The sequence below is a fragment of the Lipomyces oligophaga genome (assembly GCF_038497815.1).
Source record: "Lipomyces oligophaga strain CBS 7107 unplaced genomic scaffold V1516scaffold_1, whole genome shotgun sequence".
NCBI classification, from domain to species: Eukaryota; Fungi; Ascomycota; class Lipomycetes; order Lipomycetales; family Lipomycetaceae; genus Lipomyces; species [Lipomyces] oligophaga.
This window is the reverse complement of record NW_027117785.1, coordinates 1,594,300-1,605,423: the sequence shown is the minus strand read 5'-3', so window position 1 is coordinate 1,605,423 and position 11,124 is coordinate 1,594,300. Positions and strand designations below refer to the sequence as shown.

The 11,124-nt window shown below is 42.2% G+C and overlaps 3 protein-coding genes across 3 annotated transcripts; 2 read left to right on the top strand and 1 right to left on the bottom strand.

Moving 5' to 3' along the window:
• The first annotated feature begins 166 nt into the window (after positions 1–166).
• Positions 167–4,507, top strand: V1516DRAFT_71389 (uncharacterized protein). Its single transcript, XM_066924322.1, has 3 exons — positions 167–1,865; positions 1,912–2,639; positions 2,700–4,507. The coding sequence occupies exons 1-3, from the start codon at positions 527–529 to the stop codon at positions 4,233–4,235; spliced, it is 3,603 nt and encodes a 1,200-aa protein (XP_066780072.1). The 5' UTR covers positions 167–526; the 3' UTR covers positions 4,236–4,507.
• V1516DRAFT_71377 (uncharacterized protein) lies at positions 4,508–8,957 on the top strand. The gene is made up of 3 exons (XM_066924319.1): positions 4,508–5,505; positions 5,569–7,514; positions 7,564–8,957. Exons 1-3 carry the CDS (start codon positions 4,780–4,782, stop codon positions 8,795–8,797), a joined length of 3,906 nt encoding a protein of 1,301 aa, XP_066780071.1. The 5' UTR covers positions 4,508–4,779; the 3' UTR covers positions 8,798–8,957.
• V1516DRAFT_632159 (uncharacterized protein) lies at positions 8,756–10,127 on the bottom strand. Its single transcript, XM_066919963.1, has one exon. The coding sequence runs from the start codon at positions 10,083–10,085 to the stop codon at positions 9,117–9,119; it is 969 nt and encodes a 322-aa protein (XP_066780070.1). The 5' UTR covers positions 10,086–10,127; the 3' UTR covers positions 8,756–9,116.
• Between the last annotated feature and the right edge of the window lie 997 nt (positions 10,128–11,124).

Genomic DNA, 11,124 nt, shown 5'->3' with positions numbered 1-11,124 from the left:
GCACGTAGGGACCGAGGGAGGACGTAATGGGGCGGTCCGGCGGTGCAGGAGGGTCTGTGGCTGGAGAATATGCGGGCGGTGCAGCTTACAATGGATAGTGAGGTTTGTACCAGATGTGGGAAGCGGGATGAAGCAGCCATGAGATGGACTGGATAGGACTCTATCTCCAATTTTTAAATTTTTTGTTGATTTTGTGTCTGTATTAGTGCTTTTGCATAAACTGGTGACATTTATTTGCTCAGAAACGCGTATTGTGTTATTCGTTTTGTCATCAGAGAGTCACATTCGTTCGTTTCGTTGCTCAACCGCTGCTGCTGCCGCCTTGCCCGTTGCTTCGTTTTCTGCCCTTTGTGACGACGGCGTCGTAACCCGCGATCTTTCTCGCGACTCGTGCATTCAAACACTGTGCAGAACTTTCAATCGTGCGCAATTCGCTATCTTCCTTAAATTGATTTCTTTGCTCTGATCTCCACTTCTTTTCTTCTCGCCGCATGTTCCACTTTGGACCGTGTAATCTGCAGGCCGGATGCCCGCTAAAGTTCTAGCTCGCAGAATGAACTCTGCAACGGAGCCTGAAGGACGACCCCCGAGTTCTTTCTCGAGCGCTCCCTCCGCAACCGGTTCTGCACCCATGTCTATCACCATATCTGCACCACCGCCTCTACCCGAGCAATCAACTACTCCTTCTTCCGGCATATTTAGCTTTTCATCGACTTCCTCTTTGAAGCAGTTTCCCTTTCCTTCTCGGTCACCTTCGCGCTCTGGGCGACCGTCCTCTCGGTTTCGATCTTACTCTAACTCTACCGACGCACCTTCGCGTAGCCGCTCCGTTGATTCCTCGGCCGTGTCAAACACTTCGTCTACTACTGGTTCGTTTTTTTCTCGATTCCGTCGTTCTTCGGCCTCAACCACGGGCAGTGACACCCCCACCACTCCTGTTGAAAAGCCGGACGAGTCTTACTCGACCATGGCCACCTCCTTACCTACAATACCTCCCACTCCTCCTTCAAATTCCTCCAAACAACTTCCAAAAGCATTTACTCGACGTCGAGCTCGTACGCTGGAAACAATTCCTCAAAATGCCGCTGCCCATCATCACGGTCGTTATCTTCACCGAGTCCATCATTCGTCCGCCGGAACTTCCGCATCTTCCTCCAGTCGACGTCCGAGTATCATCAGTTCCTTACAGGACAGCCGCCATTCCTCTTCGAACGATAATGTTTCTATCAGATCTTCTCATTCAGCGTCTGGTACTATGGGTGGAACTGGGAACGGTCATTCTGGATTTTCTGGAAACCTATTTGGCTTACATCGTCGAGCAATTCCGGACTTGGCCCGCTCGCGCGTTACTTTCGAAGAGCCGAATCATCGCCTCCACGAATCAATGTCTTCTAATTCTCTCCGATACTCATCGCCTTCAATTGGACTTGACGACAATTCTTTGCTTCCGGTTTCTGAACTTTCCGCGTCGGTCCATAGGCCAAGATCTCTAATATCTACTTTGAGTGAATCAGACATCCGCTCTTCCAATGATGGTGACGACGCCCGATATCTTCTTTCGGCCCCACTTTCTCCTCGCAATACGGATATGCAGCCCATATTCAATTCTTCGTCACGTCCAACTTCTCCTACGCCGTCCTCTTCGTCCTCCTCTGTATCGAGCTACCAGCCTCTGACAAGGTGGCGCAGGCGGTTTACTTCTGTGTTTAATTCCGGAAGTTCTCCTTCTAAAGAGGATAGATATCAGTCTGGCATCAATCCTGCTTCTTCGTCTCCTAATGATTCAGATTTAAATATTTCTTTGCCTTTTTCCTCTGCCAGCAATTCAAATGCCTATGCTACTTTCTCTGGCCAGGCCTCTCCTAGTACGTCGATGTTATTTCCTATTTTTGTATTCTACTAATTTTCAAGCCCATTTAGCCCGATCTCTGTCGAGTTTGTCTCATTCCAACTCTTTTACCGCTCTTTCAAGCGTAAGTGCAAATCGATCTCGGAGCCAGACAATGAGCTCGGTCGAACAGGATAAGCGGATCAGAAAGGAATTGCCATTACAACTCAATCAATTGGCCAACATGCTCTCGATACGATTTCGGTCAGGATCTGAGCCAAGTTTTACTGAGCCCAAGTCCAAGCAAAGCCTTTCGTCACCCAGAACGCCGCGTACGCCCGATCCATTGGCTGTAACTTCACTGCTGGAAAATGCTTTACCAGACTATGAAGACGAAAATGAGACTCCATCAGAATATTTGAAGCGGATTGACAGAGTTGTTAACAAGTCTTATATTGCGCTTCTATTATCTAAGCATGATGAACCATTCTATCTTTACGTATTGAGTCTGTTTTGTGCCAGATTTGATCTAGTAGATATTCCAATTGATATAGCCCTTCGGAAATTTTTATTAGTTGTGAAGCTTCCTAAAGAAACACAACAAATTGATCGGGTGCTTGATGCTTTTGCAGCAAGATATCATTATTGCAATCCGGAGATATTCTTTAGCAAGGAAGAAGCCTATATAACTACTTTTTCATTAATGATGTTGCATACAGACGTCTTTAATAAGAACAACAAGCATAAAATGCAGCGTGCTGATTATGTTCGCAATACTGACGTCCATGGACTGTCCGGGGATGTTTTGGAAGTAAGTTTTTAAGAGTGAAGTTTCTTTACTGAATAGCTTCCAATTCTAACATTGTATTAGTACTTATATGACAATATTACGTACGTTCCGTTTGTTCACAACGAAGATGACGAAGACGCCGGTGGAGATGCGATATCACCCTCGGACAAATTGAAAGAACAGCCAATGCTTGCTAGGTCGAGAAAGAGTTTGGTAAATTTAACTAGACAGAATCGTGATCCAATAGACCCATATCAGTATATTTCTGAAGATAGACTTGCAGAATTACGAGCACCTGTTTCGGAAATCATCAATTTGGAAGATCCTTTTTCTTATTCTGGAACAGCTCCTCAATTTGATGTGAAGATTTTGCATACTCATTTTATTAACAGTCCAATTCTTCAAATATCTACATCTCGTTCTCGACCCTCAACTATTCATGGAGTACAAGATTTTAGCTCAAGCAAGTCGGAGCCAACTGTTCACTTGATCAAGATTGCGAAGATCGGTGTGTTGAATTCTATTGAGCGTAAGAAGAAGAAATCGACAAGAGGATCTGCCCGACAATGGGGTGTTATTCTTACACTATCGCACATCTATTTGTTCCGTGATGTTAGCTGGATTCGAGGACTAATGGACCAACTAATAGCTTCCGCAGTAGTGAACGAAAGGACCCGAAACGGAATTCAAGATGTTCCTCTTGTATTTTATCCACCTATCCAGGGATTTCATGCCGACGAAGTATTGAGTACGAATGATATGATTGCTTTGTTTGACTCTAGTTATACTGCGCGCAAGAATGCTTTTGTAATTTTTTCCAAGGCGGGAATTCAGGACTGGTTTTTGGCAGAGAATCAAATAGAGATGAACGATTGGATTGCTAAAGTGAACTATGCATCGACTTTAAATACCTCGAAAGCCAAGCTTCAAGGTGTCGAATTGCAAGAGAACGGAGATCCTTTGGTTCGTCATTTAGTGGATAGCTTGAATCCGCCGAGTCCTCGACCGGGCCAGTACCCTGTTGCATCTACGGCCTCTGGCACGTTTAATGCTCTGCCTTCACCAAGATCGATTCCGGATTTGTCACAAAGCGAGCGCGCCAGTGCTTTGTTCTCATCATTATTTTATGATAGTGGAAGTATACTGAGCCATGTTTCTGATTGCAGTAATGACGTATCGGTGGATAGATCCACGATTGAGTTTGCATTGCAAGTATCTCAAGGTCGATACAAAGTACTGGACGAGAAAGTTCAAGAACTTCAGCTAGAGTTATATTCGCAGAAGCAAGAGCTCGATGCTGAAAACCGATCGGCTAAGCATTTATCGATTTTGACTCCACTGATGCAACGAACTAGAGAATCATTGGTAGCCGCAGCACTCAACATATCTGTTAAAATTGACTGGTTGCGAATTGATGTCATGCGTTCGCGATGTTATCGCGAAATTTTGGTCAAGGAGATTGATAGTGAACGCAATGTTATTGCGCTGCTGGATAGCAAGCTGAAAAGTTTAGCGACAACTGAAGCTACGCATATTTCAGACAACGGGGAGAAATCTGAGGCATTAAGTTCTATGGAAGGACTAGCGTTGGCATTTGATAATTCCAACATCATCTAGATTAGCGTTATTGAGGTGGTCTTGAGACGTTTTCTTTGTTTTATAAATAGATATTTATTCGGATTTCAGGAAAATTAGGAATGGCGTTTTTGATTTTGAATGGTTTTCTTGTTTTCATCTTGTATTTTGTTGTTTCGTTTTATTGGGATTTGTCTTAGAGAGATCTACTTATAGCTTTTCATGGATCAGGGGCTAGGGAGTAGTTTTTATATGGTGTAAGAAGCATTTTAGCAAACAGAATTTGAAGAAGAAAAGTATTATTACCATTGGTTTTTTATGTGAATCAAATTATATTTTCAACCTCTGCACAGAAGTCTTCTTCTAAAGCCGATTTGGGAGCAAATATATCATAATCTACAAGACTTATTCCACTGATTATGAACTGCCACGAAATGCGAGTTAGATATAAACAAAGCGCGACTCTGCTGGCCCGGCTTCAAGGGAAATTTCTATCACATTTGCTTTCACTCCGATCTTAGTATCCGGCATTTCCCATTCTGTATTTATCTTTACACTTCATTTCGCTAATCTTGACTTCTTCAATATGCTTTCCTTCATTTCCTTGGGGAGGAAAGCTATAAAGAACACGAGAAAAACGATCCAGAAGACTATCCAATTAGTAGCCAACATATTTGTTCTATGCTTATCTCCAGTTGTCGCCACAGCAGTTGCCATCTCCAAGATAGTTGCGCGCCAGCCAGCCAAACTTCCTTTTCAGAGAGACATACTACCTACTCGGATCTCGATCCGAAACTACTACGGAGGGACTCTTATTCTAAGAAATCAGCTTTTTTCGCTTGATATGCTTCGCAATGTCCTCAAAGCAAATGTGCTCGCCGTCACGCCACCTGAGTCAAACCTTACAGGAATCAACGACGAAACGTCGTTCTGCTATCCAGCTACTTCATGTCCATGCATCGAAGTTTCGTCAGATGTACCCTCATCATTGTCAATTCAGGCCGAAGAGTCTCTCAAGCATCACTTTGATCAAATCTATTTTCCTGAGCCACTTGATCATAGACAGACAATATTAGTGGCGTCCATGATTCCACTGACCAGCCAGCCAGTCAAGATTCAGGATTTCAGAAAAGACATAAATTATTGCCATGCCTCCAAATCTGGTTCCAAATGCAAAATTTTGACTCCGACTGCTGAATCCAGTCTTTCCAAACTCTTGTACCGGTCGCCAGATCAATCAAACATCCCAGAAGCTAGCATTTGTCCTGTCGATCGCTTTGCGGAAGTCGCCAATGAAATTTCTAAAATCAAGGTAAAAATAGAAATCCTTACAGATATGACAGTGAAAAAATTTCTAACCTGCAAATCCAAGCAGAACTTCGCCTCCGAATCGATCACCCGGACAGATCACTTTCCGAATTTGAGCAGTTCTACGTTCCCGGGGAGAACTGGTAGCTGTGGGGAAGAATTGAGTAAGAGTATTTCGGTAATAGTCACTCCGATCAAGACTATCAAAACCACGTCTCGACATAGCTCTTTTCCCAGTTTTCCCAGCTTTCATACAAGTAGCACTGAGGTTGACGCATATCCATCTGAGGAGCGTCAAGATGCTAACGGGGTTTCTGGCAGTCATAATAACTTGAGAGTTAATGAGCTTGTGCCTTTACATAAGGAAATAGTCAGTACAAATTCGGTGAACGAATATATTGAAGAAGCAGATGAAATTCCGTCGCGCATTCTCTCGGATAGTGTGGCCTACCTACGAGGTAGTTCATCTACCGAATATCATGCTGTCGAGGAACTAGACAATATGGAGTTATGCCAATCGCCTGATATATTTGATTACAAAGAATTTATAGAGACCAATGGCAGCAATGAAGACGTGAGCTCGCTAATACTAAATGCCAAAAAGATGACGAGCAGTCAATCCAGTTACATTGACTTGAATCCTAAGACAATGCAAGACAGTGGCAGGACGTGTGAGATAACCTCAGTCATTTTTCAGGGCCTAAGTGTTGATGATCACTCTCACATTCCACTCTCGACGAGCTCTGTAGATGGCATTGCGACTATTGTAAATAAACAATTCAACAGACGGGGAAAAATGCCAGAACATTTAGTGCTCAACGATGAAGATATGGAGATTGACTTCAGCCGAGCTCGAGGAACTAGCACGCCTGACCTGTCAGTTTTCCCAAATTACCAGAAACTTGAGTCTCTCATTTCGAACACGGACAGCAACGCTGTTTATGATATGGCGTCTAGAGATACCGATGTTAAGCCACACGATACAAGCCATGACAGAAGAGTCGGATCTACTGTGCGAAGCAGCTATAATTGTTCTCCAGATGAGCAATCAGTGGAAGGATCCAACTGCTCCTTTCATATTTTACCGAATGACAAAAGTGTGAACTATTTACATGATAATGTAATCTATGGAGATCATGGTTGTGGCGATCTTTGGCTAACGTCAGAGGATGCTGCAAACAAGGACAATCTCGACTGCAAGTTCGAGTTGGATGAACTGGCGAGCTCGCCACATCGACCGGTGGAATGGAGCTACAGGGAGCATCGCTGGTTAACCCCCCAATCTGACCATTTACCCGACTCTGCTGCAGTAGCGGAACTTACGGCTGCGGTCGAACCCGAGCATTCGGGAAATTTTCTTATTGATTCTGATTTTGTGGACTCCATCTGGGAAACTGCAGCATTGGATGAAAGAGAATCTAGTATTTTTAGAAGCAGGTTAGGATATTTAAAATATTTTGAAAATGATACTGCTATAAAACTGAATGACGACTATGACAGAGATGTAGATCATTTGATCGCAGACTATGTTGAAAATGACTTTTTAGATCAAAAAGAAGTCGGATATAAAAATGGAGAATTTTTTGAAAAAAATCAAGCTGAACACGATGATGCGACACATAAGGCTGAAAAAAGCTCAACCAAAGCATTGAGGTTTGGTATTAGCATAGAAAACAGCGTCCAAGATGATATTCAGGCTGACAAGAATCATGCTAAAGTATATAAGGAGGTGGAATTGTCTCATTTTGGAAATTACATCAAAGATACTACGTCTAAACAGAAAAATATCATCGCAAATGACATATACCATGAAACAGCTGTTTTAGAACAGAAGGCAAGTCTTTCAAAGACGATCCTTGAACTGAACAAGCAAACGGAGAGCGAGAGTTGGAGTGATCACATCCGTTTGCGAGAAGAATGCCGGATCCAAGAAAATCTTCAGTATGAACGCAGCGTTCGCCGATGGACAATTATACTGATTATAGTCTCACTAGTCTGCGCAGTACATACAGCGTAAGTTTTATCTAATGTTTTGTTTAGAAAGCCGATCTAACAGATATAGAGCAAGCATCCATACTGTATTTTACCGCCGACAGAAAGTCGCTGCCTCTTTGGCTCAAGAACATGTCGCGCTAACGTTGATGTTCCAAGCTTTAGGAAGAACTATCTCCCAAGACTGGAACAAGGTAACGTCGTTGACCAAGCAGAATGAAAGTTTACGATTTATTATCAATTCATATTATAATATGACTATATTACTATCCTGGATTCTACGTGCCCTCATAGTCACGACAAAAATGTCTATGGCATTAATCCAACGACTTGTAATTGCTTTCTCTGCTGTAACAATCAAATTCAGCGTTCATTTTTATCATGCGGTGCGTGTGATATCTTACTTTGTTTTCAAGGGTTCCAACACCACTGCTGCAATCGTATACCAATTCTTCTCGACTATTGTCCTGATTTTGCTTAAGTATCTGACACTAGGGTCTATAACCACTTATAACTTATTGAATGATGTTACCCGCAAGATTTCTCTAATTTTATACCACAGTTACGTCGAACACTTAATACCATTTTACGTCTATATTAAAGATGTATCAGTGAATATTGTGAATATTGTTCATCACTCTCTGACTCTCGCAATAATTGCGGGCTTTAACACTGGCTTGACGATGTGCAATCTGACTACACAATATTCTAAGCAATATATTGCACTAGCTGGCTTTTACATTCATGAATTTTCTATCGTAACATTTTCGAGCATGACAGTGCTTTTCAGGTTAGCTTTCTACCGCTTGAGAATCTATACTGCTGTGGCTTACATTTACTCCACGAAGTATTCGGTTGCGTTCTACTCTTCCAATAAAAATTGTGTGATTAGAATTTATTATCAACTCAAAGATTTTGCACTTGCAATCTACAATTCCCAGAACGGTGCTGATCTCATCTTTATAGCTAGACAGATAGGACAGATCGTTTTTGAAGAAGTTTCTGAATTTATTGAAGTTGATTGTCCGAATATTATCAAACTAGTCACAGAGTTTTCGTACGACACAGAGAGCATATTCAATTCGATTTTCACTTCGACTACGAAGCTACTAACAGAGCTGATGATGACTCCTTGGAGAACAACTACTCAGGGCCTGTGTATGACGCGGGAGATGACTTTTCCTCCCTCACCAGCAGATTTGGAGTGTATTAGTGGCAATATTACTGAATCCATGAATTTCCAATTTTGGATTCTCATGGCTGTTATATTATGTGCTTTAAGCTGTTTCACACTGTTCATCTAGTTACTGAAAAAGTTTCTAAATTTAAGAAAGTTTGCTCTTGATAAAGATTTTCAAGTCCTTTCTACTGTCTCATTATTAATTTCTGCAAAAATATTCAAGATACTCTTATATTTGGCTCCTGGAACTTATGATGACTGTATGTGTTTAACAGAAAGAAGAGATTCATACTATAATGCCTCCTCAGACTTTATTAGATTATTACTGGATTGATTACACATTAATTAAAAATCCTGTTGAAGTTGTGAAACAATATGCACCACACCGGTCGTAAGAGGCCGCAAACACCATCATAGAACATTAACAATAAAAGTTTAAAAAATTAAACGACCTGCTCGGCAGGTATATTCACAGGGTCAACCTCAGAATGCGCTGGCGATTCGTCTTGTGCAACCGCTGTTTCACCGGAATGCCGTTCCGGTTCTGATCGTGCTTGTCCAGCTTCGAGAGCAGCTTGCTTCTCAGACATTGGAAGTGAGCCGATCGCTGGTTTAAATCCGTGGTCGAATGCTAGTCCAAGACGTTCAACAGAAGTCTTTCTGCTAACAAAGATAAAATATGAGCAGAATATCGGCAGGGAAATCATATCCAAAACGCCGTAGAAAGCTGCTTCTGAATCAGGAGAAATGACATTGCCTCCTTCGGAAAGACCAAACGAAATTGGGTACAGCATCCAGATAAATGAGATTCCAGAAATCATAATCAACACATGCTTTTTAATATCTGAACTCTGCTTCTTTGCAGAAGGGAAAGCCACAAAAATGAGATGGTAAATGACTAGCCACCAAGCACAGATGCCAAAGGTAAAGAAACCCCACTTGTATGAAGAGGAGACCACTGCCGCGACCAAGAACGCAACAACGTAGATTTCTTGTGCAGCAAGGGACATAAGAATAGTCGGCCAGGCAACTCCAGAAAACATGAACACGTTGGCAAGAATCAATGGAGAAACCATGAACCAGCCAATATATCTTGCATAAAACACTTGTCGAACCCCGCCGCCTTGATAATGCGAAAATTCAGTGCTTACACCAGCACTGCCCAAGTCTGATGCCATTGTAAAATAAGCAATAGAGGCAAACATGCCTGCGCCAATAGCGAAATAATGGAAAATTCGTTCACGACGTGGAACAAAGGCTGCAGAAACGACGTAGCCTAATGTCGACACTGCAATGAGAGAAAACGCAGCCCAATACCAATCCGAACCATGCTCCGTTAAGTGGATATTGATCGTGGAGGCTGGCGGATTGATGTAAACTGCATCGTTATCCCTAATCAAAATAGACGACATAATATTCTTGAAATGATTTTAATATTCTTGAAAATATATTTGACTGAATAATAAAGAATTATAGAAAGGAGCCATCATGATACCCATGGATATTATATATTTTGACAGGTGTGCAAGTTTCGTGACGACATGACGTCGATCGATGCATCGGAAACATCGGAAAGAACCTGGAGCTAAAATTTGATGAACAGCAGAGTTCGCAGAACACGCGATTTGGTTTCTAGAGAATCTGCCAGAATTTTTTTGCTTCACGAATATTATGAGTAGATGGTCCAAGCTACAAGTGGAGTGCGGCTGATATAATGGTGGGGCGTGCATATAGGTACCTTTAGCCACGTGTGGCAGTGAACACCACTAGACTATCTACTACAAGAAGTGAGCGTTGTATTATTAGCGAGCACGAGAATTGTGGCGTGTTAGTGTGGCGATGCATAGCTTGCGTTGTGCAGAAGTTGGATACCATCGTACTTTCGGGCTTTCATTGCCGAAGATGATTCAGACCGTTGCTTCCGAAATGACGAAATGCACATCGGAAACTAGAATTTAATACTATATCAGTTCGGTGACGGCGTTGCATTGTGAAGATTTGGATCATGATCTTTGAAAGAATCTCTATGCAAAAGTAACCACAATACTGGTACTTCGCCTGATAATCCGTTTCATTCCGACTCGCACGTCACGATACTGTCTGTTTGTCGGGATATATCTGAGTTGCCGCTATTTACTTTTCTTAATGGATGACGAGTAGCATGATATGCACTTGTCAACTGATAGTCAGATCAGAACTATTCCCTAGCTAGCTTGACATTCTATTTGGGACAATTTATGACCAAGTAGCAGGTCATGTTTTTTATCGAGCAGTTTCCTGCTTACTCAGTAAATCTACTAAACTCAGCCATTGAATACTGCGATTAGCATTGCGTCATGTCATGATTTTGATATACAGTGGATAAGACGTCGGTACGCTTTTTAGATTATTCTTGTTGTCGAGTGAGCAATGTATCAGCCTCTTCTCTCTGCTTTCCCAACTTTCGTTTCA

Coding starts and splice junctions, on each gene's coding strand:
- V1516DRAFT_71389 (XM_066924322.1), top strand. CDS start 527: ATGCCCGCTAAAGTTCTAGCTCGCAGAATGAACTCTGCAACGGAGCCT. Junction 1,866..1,911: donor CTCTGGCCAGGCCTCTCCTA/GTACGTCGATGT, acceptor CTAATTTTCAAG/CCCATTTAGCCCGATCTCTG. Junction 2,640..2,699: donor TGTCCGGGGATGTTTTGGAA/GTAAGTTTTTAA, acceptor ACATTGTATTAG/TACTTATATGACAATATTAC.
- V1516DRAFT_71377 (XM_066924319.1), top strand. CDS start 4,780: ATGCTTTCCTTCATTTCCTTGGGGAGGAAAGCTATAAAGAACACGAGA. Junction 5,506..5,568: donor ATGAAATTTCTAAAATCAAG/GTAAAAATAGAA, acceptor AAATCCAAGCAG/AACTTCGCCTCCGAATCGAT. Junction 7,515..7,563: donor GTCTGCGCAGTACATACAGC/GTAAGTTTTATC, acceptor TAACAGATATAG/AGCAAGCATCCATACTGTAT.
- V1516DRAFT_632159 (XM_066919963.1), bottom strand. CDS start 10,085: ATGTCGTCTATTTTGATTAGGGATAACGATGCAGTTTACATCAATCCG.